Source organism: Folsomia candida, unplaced genomic scaffold, assembly GCF_002217175.1.
Source record: "Folsomia candida strain VU population unplaced genomic scaffold, ASM221717v1 Fcan01_Sc006, whole genome shotgun sequence".
Taxonomy (NCBI): domain Eukaryota; kingdom Metazoa; phylum Arthropoda; class Collembola; order Entomobryomorpha; family Isotomidae; genus Folsomia; species Folsomia candida.
Genome location: NW_019091198.1, coordinates 5,658,085 through 5,672,190, shown reverse-complemented (window position 1 = coordinate 5,672,190; position 14,106 = coordinate 5,658,085). Strand labels below are relative to the sequence as shown.

Genomic DNA, 14,106 nt, shown 5'->3' with positions numbered 1-14,106 from the left:
TATGTATGTGAAAGAGCCATGCATATAGACACCCGGGCTGCAAATAAATAGTTAGGATGGTGGATAAACAAAGCATTTTTGGTTGGTCTCGCTGGATGATGGTAGAAAACAGCGTCTTGGTAAACTGCAGCACTGTTCCATCGTCATTATTATAATTAATCTGCTGTACATTCCATTGATGGTACGAGTGAGGTGTTTTCAGCTAGTTGTAAAAATGGCTCTCGGACTCATCCTCTTCTCGGTCAGAGATTCATTGTGCAGAATTTAAATGCGCCATGATCATGGTTACTATATGGCCAAATTGCGTGGTTAGGTGGAAGCGTTTACAATTGCAGCGTTCAATTTAGCAGTGGGATGAAAATTGGTGGTTTCATTCGTCGTATACATGCAGTTAACTGCGATGGATGCATTGTTGTTGGGTTTAGTGGTGGTGTTGACACGGGCAGAGAACGAGGTGGTGGTTGTTGTTGGCGTCGAAAATTTTAGGCTGGTTGTTGAGCTTTTAAATTTCAATTTGGCACCTCAATTGGATATCTTCAACTCACCGGAAGCAAATTACAGTCACAAGTGCTTTTAGTTGTAAGAAGTTTGGCAGTGATTTTTATATCTGTCTTGCCGGTGATAACTTGTTGGTATGTACATGTACATAAAGATCTAAAGAGTTTTAGAATATTTTTGGATTTCCTGAACTATGAAATATGTAGAACTATACTTCACGTAGATATATGTTCCCGAAGATCGAATAAAATAGAGATAAATAGAGAGACGAAGTTGTGTTGTGCGTTGAGTTAATGTAATCTCCGGCTCTCCAACTTGTCATCACCAAGTCATTTAGTAGAGTCATTTTTTTGCGTCGCTGCTAACAGTGTGTAGAATGTTGTCATCATAAATAACCTGACGGACGGAATTTGTGAAACACTTCATTAAAAAATAAGAATGATGATGAAAAATAAGACGGAGGTTTCTTTTGGATGAAATCTTGGTTCGCTCCTAAATTTTGATTTAATCACCTTTGTGAAACACGGCTTACATGTATATACATTAAAATACGGCTTACACTGATACACTACATACGTACCAGTGAAAATTTGAAATTCAAACTTTGAATTAACTTTAAATTAACGTCAAATGCAACTGATCTAGCAATGGAATGAAATGTTCACATATCATTTCCGCTTCGGTTGGTGTCATCATCGTTTGAAAATGTGATCCAATTCTTGCATCTTCTATATATTTGCAAGTTAATTTGAGAATTCTTGCGGTTTTTACGCCATTTGCATATACACATTCCTACGTCTCATGTATTGGATTGCAACTGGCTACACTCAACTCTTTGAAATCTCATCGTATACATATTTGGCATGTGTCTTTAAGAGTATTCTCACTATTTCTCACATTTGATTTGAGCCTATACATATATGCGTAAGTTTCATGCTGCATGAGAAAATCAGACTGCATCACATCCTCTTCTTTGTAGAGAGAAAGAGAGAGACTTCCATTCAGTAGGTATTAAAAATTAATTACAAATGATGATTTGTCCGAAAATGGAATTAATGCGTTCCATTACTTCTTCTCACATATGTACGAACGCTTATTATTATTTGTTATTAATGCTTGTGTCGATGTACTTTGGCGACTTGCACCATTACTACTCAGCACTCTACATACAGTGATGATGATAGTTTTTAACTAGGATTCCTTTATTTACTCGTTAGTATTTATCTATAAGCCAGCAGAATTTCAGTTCCCCACGGCTTCTTATTAGTTGTAAATACTTGCTAATTTGTGAAGCAAGGTATGTCATCACATGTTCTTGGATGATAAGTAGTTAGAGCCGATGATAGGATGGAAAAGCATATTGGCAAAAGAGAGGTATTAAATTTCAGCAAGACCGTTTCCGCTCCACAGCACAATGAGAATAGAGAAGAACGCCTTTTTGGACGCGATGAATATGATGTGAACCGAAAGGAATGAGTTTTTGGTGTAATGTGCTCCTCTTCTGCTGCTCCTTCTTCTCGGCAAAATCATAATTTACAGTTAATTCTCTTGTTAAAATCATCATGAGGAGTGTTGTTTTGTGAACATGGGAGTATTGTAACGCATCGTATTTTTAATATGGCAAATTGAATAACGATGGCTAGCTTAATGGGAAGCATTATTTTCAATTTTGTGCCAACAACTGCTCCTGTTAACCATTTAAAATTCTCCACTTCTTGCCACTAGCACCCTTTCATCTAGAGGCTCCTTGGTTCTTATGACCAGTATCGGTGAAGAAGCAGACTTGCAAAGAAATTGGAATTACCGTAACGTGATCATCTTGAGACTGCCAGTTTGTAGTGATTTGCATTATTCGCTGATGTTGGTGTTCGTACATATTTCGGTAATAAAACTCGAACTGAAGGGAAGCATTGTTCTCCTCGGTTCGTTTAGTTGTTGTCGCGCATTGTAATTATTTTGTACGAGCCTTGTTCTTGAGGAACATTAATACTGATTATTGTGATCGCGAAGTAGCTTATGAGGTTTTTAACTGGTGTATGAATCATCCCTTGAACTTAATAACATGGCAAATCAAGGAATTTTTTGGCAGCATTGTTGTTTGCTCACGAACGAAACGTAACACTAGATGTTGTAAATTATTAAATACTATGGTTGATTTGCACTACATTAGACTTGAATAGTTTTTTTGTGGTTATGGATATTGCATGATTCATTTGTTCTGGTGAAACTAATTTGATTACCAGATCCCGGTGGTTGTTATTTCAGTAGCTTCAGGTTTACATAGATATGCAATTCAAGTTTTTCACAAATTTAATGGACCTTCTGTAGCGAGAATTATTCTACGTTTTGTGTTCATACAGGTTTTTAATTTTCGAGAATCAAAATTTTTTACTGCAACAATTAGATTTGAAATTCAATTCCTTCAAATGAATACAAATTATCTTGAATTTTCTTATGCCGTGTTGTTGCTCTACTTTGTACACAGACTTATTCCCACCATGGATAAGGTAAAAGATGAAGCATAAACCTTGCATTAGTTGCGACAGTTATGATTTTAGTATATTATTATACCATCATAAAATCAATTTTGATACGCTTTTTCTTAAAAATATAAATTAAACAAAAACGTGGATTTTAGTTTATATAAATCTCGAGACGGTTAATCCCAGAACAGATCTTTTGTATAAAAAATGACAAAAGACAAATCCAGCTGCTATATTTAATCATTCCATACATAAATCATTGTAATTGATCGTTAGGGTACAGTGACTACTTGATGCTTTGTTTAGTACGTACTGCATTAGAATTGGAGAACAGGAACAGACATCCTCGTGACGTATGATTAGTTGCTATTCGTAGAAGTTGGAATATTTAAAACACTTCTACAGGTGTGATGACGATGACATATTGTTGTACTTTATTTTCGATAATTAAATACTGGAGCTATAACCTTGACACGTCGAGGCTTGAATGAAACCCAAACACTTTAATTATTTTGGCCGTTCAATTGTATGGATTCAATTGTATATAAATATGTAGACTCATACACACACGTTCCAAATTTGTACGCACCTCAGAGAGTTTTATTCAGCTCCAAAACATTTTGCGTACGCTTATTGGAATAATTAGCCCAAGTCGAAAGCTAAGGTCACCGTTGACGAAGAATTATATATTTAGAGGTGCAATTTCCGCTAATTGAAATAGAGTATTTCAATGCAAATTATTTCCGCTCCATTTATCTATTTCCCCAAAAATACGAGTATGTTCCATGCACATCAACTATATTTAATAAACGTGGTTGTTCATAATAAATAATCAAATGAAAGAAGTTTTCCATTTTATGTGTGTATGTGGTGTTTAGTAAGAGCTTACAAATTACAGATTAACGATTATTACTACTTCCTAATAGTTGCCATCAAGTTAACATGTTCACCAATTTTACAATCCATAACTCAAACTTGGTATTAAAATTCGTAAAAAAAAGTATACGATTCATGTCATTTTATTATTGACAGTAAACTTGTGTCCTTCATTATGGTATATCACAGTCATGGGCAGAATTCTCGGCACAAGAATTGCAAAACTTTGTGGGTTGCTGTATACATATTATCTCGACGCATCCTTGCACGATGATGATAACCATTTGCTCATATGCATAACTTCTGATGGTAAATACTACGGGAGCAAAATACAACATGATTAGAAAAAAAAGAAGCACGAGCTCCAGTTTCTTTTCTCCTTCGTCAGCAAATCTGCCAGCCACGACCTTAAGTGTCAAACTATCATTAAACAGAGTGAAAACTGTCCAACATGTGCATCTGTCCAAAATACTTCCTTCCTTCCTGTTGGAGCAGTGCTTGATTTTTGGTGACCAAGTTTTTCAAGCTCCCACATGAACGAGCTGGCTGAAGGATTGGTTTCATTTGTTGTTCATGTTGATGGCTAAATGGTTATGGCTCTCGTCTTGTCGTCCTTCCATCACACCCAACTTGAAACTTTGAAACTTTGACGGTGTGTAGCGTTGCCAATGTTTTGGTTCAACGTGCTCAATATTTACCTTCCTTGGATTCTCTCCATCACCAACATTGTGAAGGGGTAAAGACGTCACAGTTGCAATTATTTAGAGGACATGTCAGCCTAAAAGAAAATTCCTATCGTCTTTATTACCCTGCAATGTAAATCGCAGAGATGTGCGTTTCAGAGTTTGTGTCCATAATGGGAATAGAATTCCACTTTTTTTAACGTAATCTGAAAATCCTACATGCTCAGGCTTGACTGTTTATGCTCTAATTCAGAGAGAAAGGATTCCAGATGGTATTCACATTATGCATTAGCTTGCAATACGGAGGTTGCGGTGGGTGGTCACATGCATATCTCACGCGTGGCCATGTCCTCAGTAAATTTACAGATCTAATAAAAGTACTAATTAAACTGACCCAGTTATTCCGTGTTTACACAGTAAGAGGAACTAATGTTGTAGGTCTTATTTAGATATCCTGCATCAAGTAGTAAACGTCATCGCACTGGGTGGGAAATATTTTATGCGTTATGAGTTTTGTTGTCGTCGGTGGATAAAGAGAATATTTAGGTGTGCAGTGCAGATAAATTACTGTTTTAGACGGTGGTGATTTACACGGGGACAGGCAAAACTGAACATGTGTAGGTTAGCACAATGCAAGCAGTGTCTTCTGCCATGTACGTGAAATGAGAATGACTCGGAAGCAATAGGATTTGGACGCCTTCTCGGGTTCGTTTTTAGACTTGTTCCTTCTGACGCATTTCCTTGCATATTGTTTCTTCGAAAGAGGAGGGTCACCAAACGAAGAGTTGTTGTCGAGAGAGGAATGATGGGAATTAAAGTTACGTCGTTCTGCTTAAACATGAACGGTTTTGACAAGGAACAGATGAGAACGTACAAATCTAGTCCAAAAGTACTTCCCATCACCAGTAACACTGCCGAGGAGTCAACGAAGCAGAGTAATATTTACTGTCTCCTTCTGGAACTTCTTCTTCGGGTGTGGCTGACTAGAAAATGTACTGACGAGAAGCCCAGAAAATAGAGAGGCTTGAGGAGCATCAGACAGATTCTATTCTGGCAAAGTATTATGTTGCCCAAAGAAATGCACTTAACTTTGACACACCACACAAGTTTTTCAAACTGTGATTTGTCTTCTTTATTTATCAACCCTTCCTTCTTCTTCTCCTGGTCTAGTTCTCTCTGGAAATGAAACGTGTGAATTTAGGCTTGATGTATGTACTCAAAAGCTACCCGGGAGTTTATTAAGCCCGGTTCTACTCCATTTACGTGGTTTAGAATTTTGCTTTAAGTATACATATTTATCCAGCTTCTGGTAGGGTTTAATAAACGAGAAGTACATCGATTGGATGAATAGACATGCATTTGTATGTCATAAATTAGAATGATTTAAGAGACAAGCATGCATTTTCGCTTACCAAAGCTGGATATGTTACACTTCTTTAATCAATTAAAAATACAATTGTATAGAAATTAACGTTACACAATTCATATTCATTTACATGCGAAACAATTTCAAGGTATTGGAAAGCTAATCTCAATGACAAAAGCTTTAACGCCTTGTGTGATACATTTCACAGCGAAACGACAAACTGATTTGGCCCTGCCAATTTGAACTGAAATTACGTGCGACTACCACAATGACTGTATAAAAAAACGTATTCCACCAAAGATTTTGGTAATAAGTTAATAATGGTCAAAACGGACCGTCGAGAACTGTGTCGTCGGATGTGTTCCGTGCTAAAAGTGACTTTGAGCTAGTATGCATCCTAAACATACCATATCAAGAGTCACAATGGCCCCACAACTGCACAATGGCAACGGCGTCAGCCAAAACGGCAATGCTCCTACTTCTCTAAATGGGACGACGACAAATGGACATCGCAATTTCCTCAATGGAAATTCCAATGGTCCGACCCCGAGTCCAAGTCAGCTCCAAACCGCGTACGAACTGAACCCCAAGGAGCACGATATCAAAGTCGTTATCCGCGATGGACGCATCGTTGCTGGAGAAGAAACGCTGCCATTCAAGAGGAACAACAGATTCTCGTTCGGTAAATTGTTTTTGGGCAAGGAAATAAGACCAATTTAATACAGGATACTGCAACCACTCGTGGGAATATTATTCCAAAAAGTATTTAGTAGCTCTTGATTTTGACCGTGCAGTCATTGAATAATGAATAATTCAGTAATTCGAGATCCCACGATTAATCGTTTGTTTAAAACTTTAAAAGGGTACGGATACATCAGAATAATAAACTGTCACCAAAGAACCACCTGGGATGTGAAAAATGGCACATGAGAACTTTTTTAGGCCCCAAAACTACATACGAAACTTGTTAGGATTAAATTAAAGTAGGGAAATAAATGGCGTCCTCTTTTTTACGGTGTGTAATATTCTATATTTTTTGTGCGTACCACTTGAAATAGGTCAATTACTACTGCTACCAATAATTTTAGGACACGTTTGGTGACGCCTAATGTTAACGTTGAACCTTCTGTGGTGTAAATCTGGAGCGCATAAATTAACATGTACAGAATTATACCATGCGAACCTCTGAATTTGATCCTTCAACGTCGTCTAATTTCATGCGACAATTGATTTGCAAATAAAAAATATTGATCGTTTTTCAGGTAAAACAACTTGTCAAGCTTGCAAGAAGAAATGTTCCGGAGAAGTTTTACGAGTGCAGGACAAGTATTTCCATATCGCATGTTTCAAGTGCAAGGGTGGGTTGCGAGTTTTAATTAAATTTTAATTGTGCAATAAAAATGAGTGCTTTAAAACGATTATGATGTCTTGGTTTCTGCAGTTTGTGCCAGTTCATTGGCTCAAGGAGGGTTCTTCTTCCACGAAGGTGAATACTACTGTACCTCAGACTACCAGCAGCGTTGGGGAACTCAGTGCGGGTGAGTAATACACTTTTGTGAATCCAACTGTCCCTTCTATTTCTATTAAACAAATTTTTTCAAATGCAGGGCTTGTGGTCGTTACGTGGAAGGCGAAGTAGTCACGGCTCTTGGGAACACTTACCATCAGGCGTGCTTTACCTGTGCCCGGTGCAGGAAACCATTTCCTACGGGGGCGAAGGTCACTGTAGCTGGGAGAGAAATTTTATGTCAGCGATGTGTTAATATTCCTATTGGAGGTAGTGGCGGTTCCACTTCGGATGCTACTTCCCCAGTGTTTCATGATAATGCTCGTAAGTTTATAAATACGAAACTATCGTCGTATGTTGCCTAAAAAACAATTTATTTCGTAGCGTGTGCTGGGTGCGGAAAGGAATTACGAGATGCACAGGCTCTAGTGGCATTGGACAAGCAGTGGCACATTTGGTGTAAGTTTGGTTTCTTTAACAGTTGCATTCAGGTTTATGGTTAGAAAAATTAATGAATTATTGGATGGCTTTTATAGGTTTCAAATGCAAAGCGTGTGATATCGTGTTGCATGGTGAATACATGGGAAAGTAAGTCTCAGATTGTTAGTATTTAGTAATCCGTTAAGTTTTAAAAATCCAATTATTGGTCTGGGTTTAACCGTGAACTTGAACTCTTTGCAGGGATGGGGTTCCGTATTGTGAGAAGGATTATCAGAAAAGTTTTGGGGTACGATGTGCCTACTGTAATCGATACATTTCTGGAAAGGTTTTACAGGTATTTAAGAATTTTATTCCAACTTAATTGAACGTGTTTATGGCGTACTTAATTCTTGTAAGAGGTGTGAACGCTATATTTAATTTTTTTATCGCAGGCCGGTGAGAATCATCATTTTCATCCTACGTGCGCCAGGGTAAGTTCTTAAATTTAACGGTTAATTATTGTTAATTTAAAGCTATTCTTTCAACTCACTGATAATTTGGTTTTTTTTACAGTGCACAAAATGCGGAGACCCCTTTGGTGATGGGGAAGAGATGTACTTGCAAGGAACTGCTATTTGGCATCCACGTTGTGGACCGGTAAAATAACTGTAGAATAGCATGCATAAAACTAATTGAATTATTAACGATTTTCTATTTTTCCCAGGGACCTAACGAGAATGGAACAATTTTGAATGGAATTGCAAACATTTCAATTGAAAATGGCCACCCGATTGAAGATCGGCCAGACTCAAAACTTGACCATAGCTGCTCTGTGTCAGAAACACAAGTGTGTTTTAAATTTTACATTTTACAAAATCGATAAGAATGTTGCCTGTGTTTTTATAGCCTCGTAATTCAGTATTGCGTTTTAGTGTAGCATATTATTATCACATTTTCTGATATGTTACACATTATGTCATATAACCATGCATTTATTTACAAACTAAACCAGTTCTAATGGTCAATTTGTGTTTGAAATTTATGTTATGTTATAAGTACTTATTATTTACTGACCCATTTTTTAAATTTTTTGTCGCTTTATATTTTTGGTTGTAGTTTTCTTTGCGTTCGCGAACCCCTAGTCTGACTGGCTCATTGTACAGCCCGTTTAACAGCTTGAATCGCAAGGTTTGTATGATTTTTTTTGTTGGATTTTTATTTAACCTCAAGTTTCTGTAAGTCACTTGGATTACTATTAATTATTTGTCATTCTTTCATAATAATTATGATACTAGATTGAAAGCATTATTGGTAAAGTAAAAGAGAATAATAGTTTTTGTTGATGGTGATAATAGTACTCGGGCTATCGGACAAGCAGCCCTGGGCTTATCCTGCGAGAATACAAGTCACCGTACCCTGAAGACATCACTAGGATTTACACTTACAGCTACTTGACGGCCGAACCCACTCAAGGATACTTGAAAAAGCCGATCGACCCGTATGACCGCCCACCGGTCTCTCCTCACTTCCATCGGCCTCCCAGTATGCACCCTGACTATCAACTAAAACTGGCATTGTTTTGAAGGAGGAGTCGTAATTGTTGTTGTCAATTGTTTGTTTCTTTAGGCACCAGCTCGAGGACAAAAATTCAAATTCCTAAGACACATTCAAGGAGTGGCATGAAAGCGATGGTAGAACATCTCGTTAGTGAGACACCCAGACCACGGTCACCACACATGAACAATGAAGAGCCCATCGAACTAGCGCATTATCCGGCAGCAAAGCCACCAAGGCCTGAAGAACAAGCTAAAATCGAAAGGGACGATTTTCCTGCGCCTCCTTACCCTTACACTGATCCTGGTAATGCCTATTTTAGTATATTTATCTATTACGCTTGTGTATTACGGTATAGAATAATTGACTTCTATGCTTACAGAGAGAAGAAAACGATGGTCCGATTCATGGAAAGGTGTCTCAGCATCTGAAGATGAAGATGAAACTGACACAGTTTTCAAGGCGGAAGACGATCCAAAGCTAAAGGCATACACATTAATTTGACTTTATATTGCTACTTTAGATTTGGGTTTATTCTTACGAGAAATATTTCTTATAAATACAGAAAGAGGAAGTAGAACTCAGTAAAATTGCAACTGGGATTGGAAAAGTTTTTCTGCAAAATGTAAAAGAACGCGAAAAAATTCGAGCATGGAAGATGAACCATTTAGATCCACGAAATGCTTCACGTACTCCATCAGCAAATAAAGAGCCAGCATTTCGTTTAAGATACGAGTCACCCCATAATGCATGTAAGTTTTGCTCTTGTGTCAGTATGTATCTGATAACAAGGATGTACAGATATGATGATGATATTACTTAACATAATACCAACTTGGTGACAAACTTTTAAAAATCCTACTCGATATAACTACGCTTGTTGGGCTTTTGGGTAACGTTCCTCCTTAAATTCATGCATGTTTGCAAGCAGCGCCATCAAGGAATATGGACCATCCCCGACCGTGGGAAGAGGATGAAATTGACCGAGGGTCAAGCTATCGTTCCTCTGTGGGACGGTCAGTGGGAACCATTCCGGCGTATAATGGTGAGGGTTAATAATGCTTGGGAAATAACTCCAATTCTAATTCCAGTCGTCCCCCCCATCCCCACTCCTGCAGTAGCCGCTCCAGTTTTTCTTAATTGGAGTGTGACAATTTTCTTTTCTTTGCCGCCATGCATGACGATTCTTAGTTTTGGCAATGCATGGCTATCAATTCTGGTTTTTCTGGAGTGAAGCTTAAACGTATTATGACTGCAGCAATGGTTATTTGGTTGCATGCATTTATGATTTCTCTCACAGATAATATTTTAATATTTAATAATAAAAAACCTAAAAATTGGGCTATTGGAAACGAGTTTGAGTTTGCATGTCGTGTTTGAATGTTGAATGTCTCTAATTAGTGGTATCATCTCTACGCACAGTCCCAAAGCCAGGATATGGTTTGAAATCTGCGACACTTCCTGCAGTCGGTAGAAATGGTGGTCCGGCAGGAATGGTAATAAGTTGTTGCTTGTTTTTTATGTTTTTTAAACAATTAACTGATTGAATAACGATCACATTCATGTTGTTTTATTTTGCGTCTCAGTGGTTTTGAGTTGATTTAGATTTTGTGTGACAATGTTTGTAATTTTTTGAAAATATTTGACTTGATTATACAACTTGCTGTTTTTTATTTGAAAACTGATCTCATTTTACGGCATGGCTTTTCAGTTTAGTACAGAACTTGTTTTATCATTTTTAATCCCAAAAAATACAAATTTGAAATTTAATTTTCATAAAATGTAAAGTCCAATATCTATATATTTTCCAAAAAAACAGTTGTAAGCTCTTTGAGGCAAGCCCCGAAACCTGGTTATACACTGGCACCCAGGTCACACACGTTTAGTAGCGTTGGAGGATCGAGTCAAGCTGCTGGACTTGCTGTAAGAATTAAATGTTTCTCTGGTTTTCTCGACTAAAACGACGCATTTTTGTCTCGAAAAATGTATCTTTTCGTAAAAAGCAATTCGTTATCCGGAAAGATTTAAACTCCGTATTTCTCGTTTTAACAAAAATAAAATAGAAACTATGAATGAGTATAATGATATTTAAATTGAATGTGATTGTTGTCAAGTGATGTTTACATAAGCTGTAGAATAATGTAAGCAATTAGTGTAACATGTTGTTTACGTTGACCTAGGCTGAGTATCCTTTTGGACAATCAGCGATCCCTTTTGGAGCGATGGGCGAAAAAACACATAGCACAGAATTCAGCAGTGCACGATCCGATAGTAAGAAATTGTTCCTCATTCCTCTGCCATCCTTGAAAATTCTTTTCAGTTTACAAAATACATTATGTTGAATGATTTCTGACATAATTATGCCTCGTTTTCCAGTCTCCACAGGCTCCATTACTGAGGCGGACAGGCGTGCTTTGGTAAATATTAAGAAAAATCCAATAATTAGTGATCAAGTTTATTGATCAATTGGGTGTCCAATTAAAATTAATTGTGAATGACGTATTTTTAGGGAGCTGATGTACGAAGCTCGACCACGTACACTGGTGGATTCCGATACCCATCTGCTAGTCCACATTTGCGCCGGTCACTTCCTAATATGACCCCACAGGTCCCTACCGAACCACTTAAAGTGTATCCTTACCATCTTCTTATGACTACAAACTATCGACTGCCGGCAGACGTGGACAGAAACAATTTAGAGGTATTTTCGGAAAATCCTTACAAAATAAAGCGACCAGTTTTCTAATACCTCCTTAATTTCTTACATAGCGTCACTTGTCCGATGCGGAATTTGAAGCCATCTTCCATATGAGCAGGATGGAATTCTACCGGCAATCTCAATGGAAACGGAACGATATGAAAAGACGTATTAGAATGTTTTAAGAATGGAAATGTTTTTTCTGCAAATGGAATTTTACTTGAAAAAATAGAATTAGCTATACAATTGTGTGAGGGCTGGTCTAAATTGATAAGTGCATATTTATCATGAACGTAACAAGTATGTAATTGGCAACGAGTACCAATTTTTTTTGTTTTATTATGATTGAACCTTTTATCTACTCCTTGTACGTATGTAAACTGGATTGTGTTAAGTTCTTGTTTGCGTTTGAAATTGAAGCTTTACTATTGAAACATATGAGTAATATATAGGCTTTATCTGATAGGAAACTCGGTTGAGAGCCATTCCGATATTGGATGGTCGGTTACACATAGTCCTCCTATTTTTATTTGTCTTTTTAGAGTAACAATTGTTGAATGAGGTTTGTAATTTTAAGTGATTTAAAGTTAAAAATTTTAACCTGTTTGAGACTCCGGTTTTACAAGTAGCCCTCGTTTAACTTCTTTTTAAATGAGTTACCATATTGTGAACTGTGGTGCGATTTTGATTTTGTTTGTTAATTTTTAACTGTATTTTTAATTTGTCAGATAAACTTTAGTTTAACATGTTACAAGCAGCATAATTAATTTATGACGATTATTGTTGGTTTGCAGTTAAAATCCATTTAATGTTGTGTTGCACAAGTTCCTTTATTTAAGAAAGCTTTATCAGCAGTGAAACTATCAAGTGAATCGCAGCTTTGACCCGTGTTGTCTCACAACGCGACAGCCTTACCTTATTAAATAAATACACATACAATTTAGAATTATGTGGCAACTCTTTCCAACAGCTATGATTATTGATTATATTTAGTTTTATTTAGAAGAAAAGTGGTTAGCAAAATTATGTGAAAATTATTGAAATACTACTAAATACTAATGCTGCATGCATGCCTAATCTTACTGAAATTCTAACCCCATGTTTTTGCACATTTGCGTATAATTCACCAGTAAAAAGCTAAGGCAGTATAATTATCAATTTATAAATTTTACAACTAAACCACTGATGAAAGACTTGACTGGAAGATTATGTGGAAGTTTGTGCTTAAACATTTGAAGAAAAAATATGAATTATGCCAAAAACAGTCATCTCCAAAAAAATTTCTATGCGTAGCTACTAGATAACGCCTAATAAAAAATCCAACGACATCCCACTAAATATTTCCACTGTTTCACACATTGTACGTTGTATATGATCGTCGTATGTAGGAGAAAATATTTGCTAATAACACGTCGTGTGCGTAGGAAGAGAGAGAGAAAGACGTCTATGCAACCGTTCCACATTTACTATTAATTAATAAAAAGCTTTGTGTATTCATGACAGAATTTTTTTAGAATAATTGCTGCTTACAAGTTTGATTTCAGACAATTGTTGACTCTTTCTATGTACGTATCTGCAAAATTTTGGATTATGTGTCGACTGAGGGAATACTTTTAGATAATAAGTACATATGTAATAAGTAAGACGACTACTCTGGCGAACGGTGCCGCTACAACTACAATGTTGATTATATAAAACTTGGATATTGAGGATTTTTTAAGCTTAAACGAGCTCATTCGACTGTTATTAATATAACTAAATGCCTTCATAACTAGTAACAATGACTTGGTTAATTTTAGCGGATAGTGCTAATGTTGAGTGACTTGGATTGTAAAAATTCTACATTTAGAATAGTAAGAAATGTTACCTTTGAACTAAAAACGGGAGAAGAGTAAAAGTCAATAAACCAGTAATGGTATCAAATCTTCAGTTATTATGTAATTAAAACAAAAGTATTGTTGTATATGTTGAATTCAATAATAAATGCCTTTCCTTCATAGAGAGAAATCCTTAAATTGCCG

At 36.7% G+C, this 14,106-nt stretch overlaps 1 protein-coding gene across 2 annotated transcripts; it reads left to right on the top strand.

Annotated features, from left to right (window-relative positions):
- The first annotated feature begins 413 nt into the window (after window positions 1-413).
- On the top strand, window positions 414-14,100 carry LOC110850635 (actin-binding LIM protein 3). Of its 2 annotated transcripts, XM_035853316.1 has the most exons (22): window positions 414-632; window positions 6,115-6,588; window positions 7,169-7,264; window positions 7,348-7,444; window positions 7,514-7,737; window positions 7,798-7,872; window positions 7,950-8,001; window positions 8,095-8,188; window positions 8,286-8,324; window positions 8,407-8,490; window positions 8,558-8,680; window positions 8,950-9,021; window positions 9,189-9,375; window positions 9,460-9,693; window positions 9,770-9,873; window positions 9,953-10,139; window positions 10,319-10,432; window positions 10,789-10,883; window positions 11,568-11,658; window positions 11,764-11,804; window positions 11,897-12,088; window positions 12,157-14,100. In XM_035853316.1, the coding sequence occupies exons 2-22, from the start codon at window positions 6,297-6,299 to the stop codon at window positions 12,268-12,270; spliced, it is 2,607 nt and encodes an 868-aa protein (XP_035709209.1). In that variant the 5' UTR covers window positions 414-632; window positions 6,115-6,296; the 3' UTR covers window positions 12,271-14,100. The 2 variants fall into 2 exon arrangements, with proteins under 2 accessions (XP_035709209.1, XP_035709208.1); XM_035853315.1 differs by lacking the exons at window positions 414-632; window positions 10,789-10,883 and adding an exon at window positions 11,207-11,310 and having other exon boundaries at window positions 5,258-6,588.
- The last annotated feature ends 6 nt before the right edge of the window (window positions 14,101-14,106 follow it).